The sequence below is a fragment of the Vulpes vulpes genome, chromosome 2 (assembly GCF_048418805.1).
Source record: "Vulpes vulpes isolate BD-2025 chromosome 2, VulVul3, whole genome shotgun sequence".
Classification (NCBI taxonomy): domain Eukaryota; kingdom Metazoa; phylum Chordata; class Mammalia; order Carnivora; family Canidae; genus Vulpes; species Vulpes vulpes.
The window spans coordinates 19877512-19889983 of NC_132781.1; the positions used below are offsets into that span (position 1 = coordinate 19877512).

Consider the following 12472-nt stretch of genomic DNA (forward strand, 5'->3'; position numbering starts at 1 on the left):
GTCCTGATTGTTGCCTCTTGAGAGTGGAGGGGAAGGTGGGCTCATGGAAGGCCAGTGCTTGAGACTGGAAGGTTAGGGTTCCTCCTTCCATACTCAAGTCAAGTTTCCTTTCAGGAAATGCAATGAGAAGAAGGTCACGCCACTTTTATTGTTCTTGGGCAGCATTGTACAACCCATAATCCCTGCCGCTGTTGACTAGCACAATCTCTTGCACCCAATGCACCTGACTCCAGCCTGGTTGAAGAGGCTTGGCCAAGGGGTGGGGGCAATGAGAAGGGTAGGCTCTTAGCCTGATGTGGCAGTAAAGACTGCCAGGCCCCGCTGTCCCGGGGGCACAACTCTCAGGGACTCCACCTCTCCACCTCCACGAGAGGGCTTCTGGAAGTGGATCTCCAGGATGTCCTGCAGCTCTGGGCCATCCAGGACATCAGGAATGTTGAGCACTAGCACTGATTGGGGCACCGGCCGGAACATGATCTGGAAAAGGAGCCAGGAGCTGGGCAAAAGGCTCTCCAGAGTCAGGGACTGGGGACAGGCGGTACCCGTGGGGGTATGGGAGGGACCAGGAGGCTGGAGAGGCTGGCAATGGGGAGGGCAGTGGAATCTGGGGACTCTGATCCCATTTTGGGCAAGTTTCTGGCTGGCAGACAGGTTCTTTGCCCAGCCTCCGATTCTCTACCTTCCCACTTACCTCTGCCTTCTGGATCTCCCCACTTAAGTAGGGAGAGACTCTCAAAGGGAAGCTTTGCCTGCCCAGTGGCACTGTGAACTGGCCAACCTGGCACAGGTGCTGTGCCACTGTGGGGAGAGAGAGGGATGGACGTCTGGCATCAAGGGCTCTGCTGTCCCTTAGTCTAATGCATCAGCCTGAAACTTGTGGGGTAGGGCCCTTACCTGTGTCCTTAGTGAAACCCAGAACAACAGCCCCTTGCAGTAGTAGTTCCCGGGTCTCCACCTCACCACCTCCATTCCTGATCTTGCCAAAGAAGATCTCCAGTTTGTCCAGCAGCTCCTCCTCACTCAGTCTGAGCCCTGCAGGAAACCCACTGACCAGCACGCTCCACCTGCTTATCTGAGTGGACACCTGGGGCAGACATGAAGGAGAGGTCCAGCCCCACTTCCCAGTGCCCAAGTGCCATGGCACTCCCTGCACATCCCAGGACCCTGCTGTTCTCTCACCTGGATGGTGGTCACCATGGGCAGCTCCAAGGCTTCCACTTGCACCCGCAACCGGCATTCGTCTATGTCGATTTTATGTTCCTTCTGCTGTAGCACCCTCTCAGCCACTGGCATGAGGAAGCAGCAAGGTCAGTGCTGGGATGCCTCCCAGCCTCCCTCCCAGGGCTTCTCATGAGAGCTCACCCTTGGGGTCATCAAAGGTGACCAGAGCAGAACCTCCTGGCAGAGGGTAGCAGATCCGCAGTTTGGAAAGCAAACACGTGGGCACCTCTTTGCCCTGCTGAGTGTGTCCTCGGAACACCAGGGGGACTGCAGGTACTGAGAATGGGACCTGGAGGCCAGGGCAGGGAGGCTGATGCAGCCTTCAGGGGCGGGAGAGGCCTGACTCCCACCCCCCAGGAGGAAAGTGTTCCTTGTGCTCAATGCCAGGAACAAGTACATTTACTGAAAGAAGAGCTGGATAAATGAGTGGATGAACATAGGCCAAGCCTGTACTGGCACTTTACTCCCAAGATCTTAGCTTGTTCTCACACCAGCAAGTCTGGTAGTTCCACTTTACAGATGAGAACACATGTCCCAAGAGCTCAAGTAACACACTGGAGGTCACACAAGGCAAAGAAGTGGCGGAGCCAGGAGAGAAACTAACTTCTAGTTCTTTCTACCAGGCCACCCTCTCTCCCAGCTTACCTGGTCAGGGGGGATGTCCCTGAGCTCTCTCCTCTGCTGCTGCAGTTCCTGCAGCCTCCTCCTCAGTCTGGTCTGCTCCTCCTGAAGCGCACAGAGGGCCTAGTAGGGGGAGATGACCAGACGTCCACCTGCCTTCCCGGAGAAGGAGCCCAGTGGAAGGCCTTTTCCCACAGCAGAGCTGGTGCTCAGCTCAAGGAGAGTCCAGCCCTGGGCTGGGCCTGGCCCACTTTCCTCAGGACTTGCCTGGCCTCATCTCAGCCACTGTCTGGGGGGTGCAGGAGGAGCCTTGGCAGCAGCCACAGTTGGTTCATTACAGAAGACTATGCCTTTAACAAACACTAACTGAGTTCCTGCTGTAGGGTGCCAAGCACTGACACTGGGTAGTGGGGGACAAGAGGCCAGCCATCAGGTCTGTATGAAACAGTACCCAAGACACCATACCCACAGGACCCACTGTGAAGCATGTTAGGAGTATGGAGGAGGGACCGTTCCATAGGCCTTAACATAACTAGGGAGGCCTCCAAAGGGGATGCAGGCTTAGAATGGCAACACATCATACTATTAGCTAACATTTATGAAGCATTTACTGTATGTCAGGCCATATGCCAAGCTTTCTATTTTTTTTTTCAAGCTTTCTATATGCATTATATCGCTCAATTCTGGAAACAACCCTATGAGATAAATTCCCTTAGCCTTATTTTACAGACGAGGAAACCAAAGCTTAGAGAGGATAAGTGACTTGCCCAAAGTCGTTTGGCCCTATGCAGTCTGACTCCAATCTGTGCTTTCCAGTGAAGAAATATAGCCCAGAGTGGGGGAGCGACATCCCCCACATCTCCCAGCTTGTCCCTTGACTAGTGGTCTTTCCACTGTACTAAGCATCCTTTCAGGCTGCGTGTGATTTGGAGCAAGTCCAGAGACAGAGAGTGACAACATGGGCAAGGGAATGACACCAGGGACACGAATGAATGCACCTTTGTTTGTGGGATGGAGTAGACGTGAGCTGGCGAGTTCACTGTGTGGTTGGGAGGCCTGATTAATAAGGTCAGCTCAGAGAAGTGTGAGCTCACTCGGGAAGGCGGGACTCTATCCTAGCCATCTCTGTGTCCCCAGTGTTCGGCAGAGTCCCTGGCACAAAACAGGCATTCAAGAATGTGTGTTGAATGAATGAATGAATGTGGTGAATGAATGATAGGATGGGAGCATATTTCAGAGGGCACTGGAGATGTTCAGTGTGAGTTTGCTTTATTTTAAACAGAGGAACCCAGGGCTTGACCAAATAACACTGGTTGATGAGTAGTGAGAAAGGCACCCAGTTCTTTATATTTCTATAAATAAGGGACCTTTAGGGGCTGGACAGATGACATTAATGAGTCCAGGAAGCCAGTGTGGACAACAGGGAGTGCTAGGAACTCAAACTGGAGAGAGCATGTCCCCACCTAAGTGGCATCCTCTTCTCAGCTCCAGCCAAGATTTTCTCATGTGGGAATGTGGTTTCAGGATCCTGTATCTTCCCTTTTTTTTTTTTTTAAGACTTTATTTATTTATTCATGAGAGACACAGAGAAAGAGAGAGAGAGAGAGAGAGAGAGAGAGAGGCAGAGACACGGGTAGAGGGAGAAGCAGGCTCCATGCAGGGAGCCTGACGTGGGACTCCATCCTGGGTCTCCAAGGTCATGCCCCCTGGGCTGAAGGCAGTGCTAAACCACTGAGCCACCGGGGCTGCCCGTATCTTCCCATTTTTATTTTATTTTATTTTTTTAAAGATTTTATTTATTCATGAGAGACACACACAGAGAGAGAGAGAGGCAGAGACACAGGCAGAGGGAGAAGCAGGCTCCATGCAGGGAGCCCAACGTGGGACTCAATCCTGGGTCTTCAGGATCACGCCCTGGGCTGAAGGTGGCGCTAAACCGCTGAGCCACCAGAGCTGCCTCTTCCCATTTTTCAAAAAATTTTTTATTTATTTATGATAGTCACAGAGAGAGAGAGGGGCAGAGACATAGGCAGAGGAAGAAGCAGGCTCCATGCACCGGGAGTCCGACGTGGGATTCGATCCCAGGTCTCCAGGATCGCGCCCTGGGCCAAAGGCAGGCGCTAAACCGCTGCGCCACCCAGGGATCCCGAGCCTCTTCCCATTTTTTTTTTTTAAAGGGTTTTTTTTTTTTTTTTTTAATCTTTATTTATTTATGATAGTCACAGAGAGAGAGAGAGGCAGAGACACAGGCAGAGGGAGAAGCAGGCTCCATGCACCGGGAGCCTGATGTGGGATTCGATCCCGGGTCTCCAGGATCGCGCCCTGAGCCAAAGGCAGGCGCTAAGCTGCTGCGCCACCCAGGGATCCCGCCTCTTCCCATTTTTAAAAAAGATTTTATTTTAGGGGTGCCTGCCTTTGGCTCAGGTCATGATCCCAGGATTCTGAGACGGAGCCCCATGTGGAGCTCTCTGTCCAGCGGGGAGCCTGCTGCTTCTCCCTCTGCCTGCCACTCTGCCTGCTTATGCTCTATCGCTTTCTGTCAAATAAATAAAATATTTAAAAAATATATTTTATGTATTTATTTGAGAGAGAAAGCACAAGCAGGGGGGAAGGGTAGAGGGGGAGGAAAGAATCTCACGTAGACTCCCCACTGAGCATGGAGCCCAACGTGGGGCTCAATCTCATGACCCTGAGATCATGACCCGAGCCAAAACCAAGAGTTGGTTGCTCAATCGATTGAGCCACCCCAGTACCCCATAAATATAGAGTTTTTCAAAGAACCATTCAAGTAGGAGAGTTCAGATCTGATATCAGTAGGAGATAGAACTAGTGAAGATTTTGGGTGTGTGTGAGGTAGTAGACACAGTGTTTAAGGGAGCAATTTGGCAGCTATGGCAGGATGAACTCAAGCATCAGGAACTGGGAAGTGACACTGAGGTTCTAATTCCCATGGATGTGGCAGGAGCTGGGCTGGGCGTCTGGCAATGGAATGGGCATGTGCGGGTGAGCATATTTCATGAGGAAAGCTCCAGGACTCTGGGTGTGTATATTAAGGAGACAGAGGGGACAAACTGAAAAGATGATGTCGAGGTTGCAGACCTAGGTGTCAAGAGTTTGATAGAAAGCCAGTGACCCAGGCGCCTGGATCAGTTAAGCATGTGCCTTTGGCTCAGGTCATGATCTCAAGATACTGGGATCGAGCCCCGTATCAGGCTCTCTCCTCAGTGGCAAGTCTGCTTCTCCCTCTCTCTCTGTGATCTTTCTGGTTCTCTCTCTCTCAAATAAATAAATAAAATCTTAAAGCAAGCAAGCAAGCCAGCCAGCCAGTGACCCAACAGGCAAAGAAGAGAGCCGATGGTTACTGGGGGCCTGCTAGATGCGGGGCATAGTTGAATGCCAACTCAATTTAAGTATCACAAAATGGCCTCCTATCTTCAACACCAAACTGAAACTTCTCTCTTCTAGGACCCTCTGAAAGACAACACAGGCCAATCATAGTCACTTACATGAATTCAACTATATATGCTATTATTTATTTATTTATTTTTATTTTTTTTATTTTATTATTTATGATAGTCACAGAGAGAGAGAGAGAGAGGCAGAGACACAGGCAGAGGGAGAAGCAGGCTCCATGCACCGGGAGCCTGATGTGGGATTCGATCCCGGGTCTCCAGGATCGCGCCCTGGGCCAAAGGCAGGCGGCAAACCGCTGCGCCACCCAGGGATCCCATATGCTATTATTTATATGACAGGATAACATGATCTCCTAAATGCAAGCCAATGTGCAACTGGTGGGCCATTGAAAAAAACTGCAACCCATTCTACACAGAGCTCATTGAAAGACTATAAATTCTGGATATTTTGGGGGTGAGTTAATGATTTGAGGCTAATTTTGACTACCTTTATGCTTCTGCCTTACTTGCCAATTTACAACCTAACTACCCCATAAAGATAAAAATCTCACGCTATCTATGCTCATCATAGGGGTATTGGGTGGCAGTTTAAAAGCACGAATTTGGGCACCTGGGTGGCTCAGTGGTTGAGCATCTGCCTTTGGCTCAGATTGTGATTCTGGGGTCCTGGGATGGAGTCCTGCATCAAGCTCCCCATGGGGATCCTGCTTCTCCCTCTGCTTATGTTTCTGCCTCTCTTTCTGTGTCTCTCATGAATAAATAAACAAAATCTTAAAAAAAAAAGCACAAACTTTAGGGCTCACATCCAGCACCTCCTAGGACTGCAAGACAATGAGCAAGTTATTTAGCTCTCTGTGCCTTGGTTTCCTCATCTGTAAAATGGGCATAACAGCAATTTCCACCTATATATAATTTTGTTGGAAACAAAGGTGCCTGACACATAATGCATGCTATGTTGAGTGTTTTCTATTTTATTTTATTTTATTTTATTTTATTTTATTTTATTTTATTTTATTTTATGATTTTATGTATTTATTCATGAGAGACACAGAGAGAGAGAGGCAGAGACATAGGCGGGGGAGAAGCAGGCTCCATTCAGGGAGCCCGATGTGGGACTTGATCCCAGGACTCCAGGATCACACCCTGGCCCCAAGGCAGGCACTAAACCGCTGAGCTACCCAGGGATCCCCGAGTGTTTTCTATTTTATTAATCCTCCTTTTATCATTATTATTTTTTAAATTTTTATTTAATTATGATAGTCACACAGAGAGAGAGAGAGAGGCAGAGACATAGGCAGAGGGAGAAACAGGCTCCATGCACCGGGAGCCCGACGTGGGATTCGATCCCGGGTCTTCAGGATTGCGCCCTGGGCCAAAGGCAGGCGCTAAACCGCTGCGCCACCCAGGGATCCCTATTATTTTTTTTTAAAGAGTTATTATTTGAGAGAGAAAGAGAGAGAGTGAATGTGTGAGCCAGGGAGGTGGGGCAGAGGGAGAGGGAGAGAGAGAATCTCAAGCAGACTCTGAGCTAATCAGGGAGTCCAATGTGGGGCTGAATCCCACAACCCGAGATCATGACCTTAGCCAAAGTCAAGAGTCAGATGCTTAACTGACTGAGCCACCTAGGCACCCCTATTAATCCTCATTTTATAGATGGAGAACCTGAGGTCTGTCAGGGTTAATTAATGGGCCAAAATAAGCCAAACCCAAAGCCGTTGAAGACACACGGGGTCAGGGACAGGACTTAGTAGAAAGGACTCTGGTTTGGAACAGCATGTGGTGATGGAAGAAGCCAAGGGAAGGAAGAACTGTTTGAAGGACAGAGCCTTAAAAATGTAATCTTTGAGGATACCTAGTCAGGAGGCAGAGGAGACAAAGGAATGGAAGAGGAAAAAAAAGGGGGGGGCTGGTCAGAGATAAAGAGGGCTGGGGCCAGGACTGGGGACTGTCAGAGACACAGAGGGGGAAGAGGGAGGAAGCAGAGCTTCAAGGAAAGGAGGCTGTAAGATGTCTACTTGCTCATACTCATTCAATAATTAGCTACTGAGGGATCCCTGGGTGGCGCAGCGGTTTGGCGCCTGCCTTTGGCCCAGGGCGCGATCCTGGAGACCCGGGATCGAATCCCACATCGGGCTCCCAGTGCATGGAGCCTGCTTCTCCCTCTGCCTGTGTCTCTGCCCCTCCCTCTCTCTCTCTTTCTCTCTATCATAAATAAATAAAAATTAAAAAAAAAAAAAAAGAATTAGCTACTGAGCATCTACCAAGTGCCAGGTACTGTTCTAGGCTCTGGAGACACAATTGTGAACAAAACAGAACTTCCTTGTGGGGTTTATGTTCTAGAGGATGAATGAGACAATAAAGAGAATAAATAAAATCTACCGTATACTAGTGGTAATATTGTGGAGAAAAACAAAGCAGGGGTAGAGAGAGAACATTGGAGTACATTTTAAATGGGGTGATCAGAGCAGGCCTCGCTGAGATGATACTTGATCATTTAAATGAAGGAGATGCAGGAAGGAGCCATGTGTACACAGGGAAGTTCTATGCAGAGGAACAGCAAGTACATAGGCCCTGAGAAGGGAGTTTGTCAGGCATATTTGAGGAATAGCAAGGAAGCCAAGGTGGTGGAGCAGAGGAACTGAGAGGAGAGTGGCCAGAGATGAAGTCACAGAGGAAATGGGGTTGGACCACGTAGAGCCTGTGACATGTTGTGATGGGGGAAGCCGCAGACAGGCTTAAAGTTTAACAGGATTACTTGGCTGTAGTGTGGCTAGACTGCTGTGGAGAAAGGACACAAGCAGGGAGACCACCAAGGAGGCCATTACAGTGTCCAGGGAAGCTATGTTGGTGGCTTGGACCAGGTGGGAGTGATGGAAGTGGTGAGGAGCTGTGGAGTCTAGATTGATTGAAGTTGCTGATGGATCGGAAGTAGAGTGTGGAAGAAAGAGAGGAGTCTGAGATGACTCTAAGCTTTTTGGCCTGAGCAAATGGAGGGAATATGAGCCATTTTCTGAGATGGGGAGGACTGTGGGTGGAAAAGATTTAGGGCAGAAAATTAGGAGTTTATTTTTAACATATTAGGTATAAAGTGCCTATGTGATATTCCAGCAGAGACATAGGGTAGCAGTTTCTTCTAGGGATCCAGTATTCAGGGAAGGGGTCCAGGCCGGAAGTATACATTTGGGAGTTATTCATGGAGGGAAGATAAAGTCACTAAACTAAGGAAGATCATGAAAAAAGTCACACAACTACATGAAAGCAACAGTGACAGGGGTACAGACATAGAGAGGTCCAAGGGCTGATTTCTGGAGCATTTAACACAAAGGGTCAGGAGAAGAAGTACCAGCCAGGGAGAAGCGTAGGGGGTGGGGAGGTGAACCTGGAGGGAGAACAGGAGTGTGAAGAAGGGTTTCAAGGAGGAGGTGCAGCTGTGCCGAATGCTGCTAACAGGCCAACTAAGATGAGGAATGAGAATGAACCCCGAGACTGAGAAACAAAAAACAGTGCTACTTATAAAGAAATAGCCTTACAAAGTTCACATACAAAAGATTATTATTGTGGCTTTATTTAAAACAGACAAAAACGGACGCCTGTGTGGCTCAGTGGCTTAGAGCCTGCTTTAGACCCAGGGTGTGATCCTAGAATCCCGAGATCAAGTCCCACATCGGGCTTCCTACATGGAGCCTGCTTCTCTCTCTGCCTGTGTCTCTGCCTCTCTTTCTCTCTGTGTCTCTCATGAATAAGTAAATAAACAAAATCTTAAAAATAAAAAAATAAAACAGACAAAAAGAGGGGTGTCTGGGTGGCTTAGCCAGTAGAGCATATGACTCTTGATCTCAGGGTCTGAGTTCGAGCCCCACATTGGGTGTAGAGCTTACATTAAAAACAAAACAACAAAACAAACGAATAGAAATCTACATGATTAACAATAGAGGAATAGCTAAATAAATATCATGTAGCAATTAAAAGATATAGAAGAACATTTAATGATATGAAAAAATGCTCACAATTAGCCCCCAAAGCAAGATATACAAACTGTATAGAAAGTATGATCCTATTCTGTTGACTTAAAAAGTTTTATTTCCGGGTGCCTGGGTGGCTCAGTCAGTTAAGCGTCTGCCTTTGGCTTAGGTCATGATCCCACCAGAGTACTGGGATCAAGCCCTGCATTGGGCTCTCTGCTTGGCAGGGAGTCTGCTTCTCTCTATCCCTGCAGCTCCTCCTGCTTGTGCACTCTCTCAAATAAATAAATAAGATCCTAAAAAAATGTTTTGGAAAAAGTTTTATTTGATAAGGATATTTATTAACACATAAAAATGCATAAGGGGCGACTGGCTGGCTCAGTCTTGCAAGAGAGTGTGACTCTTGATCTCTGGGTCATAAGTTTGAGCCCCATATTGGGTGTAAGGATTACTTAAAAAAAAAAAAGTTAAAAAAAAAAGGCATAAAAAAACTGGGAAAATAGCAAAATGTTATAAACAGAGGTTGTCTCTCAATAATAAATTTAGTGTGATTAAAAGATAAGAGTTTCCTGAATCTACCTTCCAATATGTAAAGGCTCTTCAAGGGAGTAGTTTTGGCAGAGGTAGAAGATGGAGGTGAATCAAGATAATCTTGGGGAACTGGGATTCTGAAAGGTTGGCAATAACAATAATAACAAACACATATTGGGGCACCTGGATGGTTCAGTGGGTTCAGGGTCTGCTTTTGGCTCAGGTCATGATCCTAGAGTCCCAGGCTGGAGCCCCACATGGAGCCCCACAACAGGCTCTCTGCTCAGTGGGGAGCTGCTTCTCCCTCTGCCTCTTACCCACTCATGTTCTATCTCTTATGCTCTCTCTCAAATAAATAAAATCTTAAAAAATAAATAACAAACACATATTGTATGCTTAGTAGTTGCCAAGCAGTGTGCTAAGTTTTTAGTGTATTAATTTATGGATTATCTGCTTTAGTTTTTTTTTTTAAGATTTTATTTATTTATTCATAGAGATGCAGAGAGAGACAGAGAGGCAGAGACACAGGCAGAGGGAGAAGCAGGCTCCATGCAGAGAGCCTGACGTGGGACTCGATCCAGGGTCTCCAGATCACGCCCTGGGCTGCAGGTGGCGCTAAACCGCTGCGGCACCGGGGCTGCCCTGCTTTAGTTTTTTTTTAAGATTTTATTTATTTATTCATGAGAGACACAGAGAGAGAGGCAGACAGACACACAGGCCAAGGGAGAAGCAGGCTCCATGCAGACAGCCCGATGTAGGACTCTATCCCGGGTCTCCAGAATCATGCCCTGAGCTGAAGGCAGATGCTCAACCGCTGAGCCACCCAGGTGTCCCTCCTTTAATTTTTTTTTTTTAAGATTTTATTTATTTATTCATGAGAGACATACAGAGAGAGGCAGAGACATAGGCAGAGGGAGAAGCAGGCTCCCGTGGGGAGCCTGATGTGGGACTCGATTCTAGGACCCTGGGATCATGACCTGAGCCGAAGGGAGATGCTCAACCACTGAGCCACTGAGCCACCCAGATGCCCTAATTTTTCTTTTTTCTTTTTATTTATTTTTAAAGATTTTATTTATTTATTTATTCATGAGAGAGAGAGAGAGAGAGAGAGAGAGAGAGAGGCAGAGACACAGGCAGAGGGAGGAGCAGGCTCCGTGCAGAAGCCCAACGTGGGACTCAATCCCGGGACCCCAGGGTCACGCCCTGGGCTGAAGGCGGCGCTAAACCGCTGAGCCACCCGGGCTGCCCCATTTTTCTTTTTTTAAAAAGTGATCTCTATACCCAACGAGGGGTTTGAACTCACAACTCTGAGGTCAGGAGTCACCGGCTCCACCAACTGAGCCAGCCAGGGGCTCTAAGCCTGTGATCTTATTACACTTGGGGTGCAAATGAAAATTTCCCAAGCGAGACATCTGTGTACTTATAACAGACGGAGTAGTAGCAGGCAGGGAAAGACTGAAGAAGCTGGAGAGAGGAGGAAATTCATTCATCGCACAGCTGTTTATTGAGTGCTGACTGCCTGCCAGGCACAGGGCTAGCATGTCTAGGGATCAAAGGTGAACAGGCTACACAGGGGACCAGTCATAGTCTAGCAGGAGTCAGGGCATTCACAGGTCAGGAAAGAGAGGACCACAGCTCGCAGGGGGAAGGTGAGCTCTTTGAGGAGTAACACGTTTTCCAGTGACCGGGAAGAGGGCCCAGGGTTCAACTGAAATGAACTGTAAGGTGTGGAACTATCCATTTCAACTCTAGGATGAAATATAAGGAAGGGAAGTTTGTTGGGCAAGATCTCAGGAGATCAGGGTGTGAATGAATCTTAAACTTTTTGGGTCACAAAGCCCTTTGAGTATCGAAAGAGAACTGTGGATTGGCTCAGAAAAAATGCACATTCACATGAGGACTTCTGGAGCTCCTGAGGTGCAGGTTATAGAACTGCCTCTGAGGCAATGGGTTAGGGGAGAGGTAATGGCAGCAGTGTTTCTCCCCCAACCTCTAGCAGGTCTGAGATGGGCAGAGACACTCGGCCACCAGGCCCTGAGATACCTACCTGCACATTCTCAGCCAAGAGGAATGCTCCTCTGCTTCTCCCACCGCCCCCCAACACTCTCTTCACTTACCGCATCATTGACTGACATGGGCCTGGGGTCCAGTTGGCAAGGGCTGAGGCTTCAGAGCTGGGCGCAAAGTGGCAGCGTTCTCTGTAACGAAACGCTTGCTTGTACCTTCTGAGGTGTCTTAGTCCCCTCCAAGCTGGGCCTGACAAGTACTTCTGATGGCTCTGCCTGCAGGCTTTGCTTCCACTTTCATTTCTGCAAAATCCCTTCTGCTGGTTTGACACGCCCCCAGCCACCTGCCCCGCCCCTGGGAGGAGCCTTTCTGGTCTTGGAAGTTGACTTCACCCCCTGGAGGCCCGAGGGGAAGCCACCCACAAATAACTGCAAACAGGATGTAGGCCCCAATCAACCACTCATTCCCAGCCTATTAACCCCAGTACAAACCCGCTGGTAGAATTTTGTCTACTGTTATTTTCCCGGAGCCCAGAAAGATGCCGGGTGCATAAGAACTAATTAAGATTGAGAAATGTAAAAAAAAAAAAAAAAAAAAAAAAAAGATTGAGAAGTGTAACCAGGCTGGCTAAGGCCTCTCCACGTTTGCAAAGCTGTACGAGTAGCCAGCCATTTTGTTTGAGAGCTGATCCAATACTGGTTCTGCTTCACGTGAGTT

The 12472-nt window shown here is 48.3% G+C and overlaps 1 protein-coding gene across 1 annotated transcript; it reads right to left on the reverse strand.

Annotated features, from left to right (window-relative positions):
- Positions 1-129: 129 nt before the first annotated feature.
- Positions 130-12116, reverse strand: IFI35 (interferon induced protein 35). Its single transcript, XM_025987008.2, has 7 exons — positions 11866-12116; positions 1867-1965; positions 1363-1510; positions 1180-1286; positions 895-1084; positions 692-798; positions 130-477 (listed from the first exon to the last, which is right to left on the reverse strand). Exons 1-7 carry the CDS (start codon positions 11881-11883, stop codon positions 286-288), a joined length of 861 nt encoding a protein of 286 aa, XP_025842793.2. The 5' UTR covers positions 11884-12116; the 3' UTR covers positions 130-285.
- Positions 12117-12472: the final 356 nt, after the last annotated feature.

Excerpts from the sequence above, each read along its gene's own strand:
- IFI35 (XM_025987008.2), bottom strand. Across the intron at positions 1,511-1,866 it reads GGGACATCCCCCCTGACCAG|GTCCCATTCTCAGTACCTGC; the intron begins GTAAGCTGGGAG and ends CCTGGCCTCCAG. Across the intron at positions 1,287-1,362 it reads CACCTTTGATGACCCCAAGG|TGGCTGAGAGGGTGCTACAG; the intron begins GTGAGCTCTCAT and ends TCCTCATGCCAG.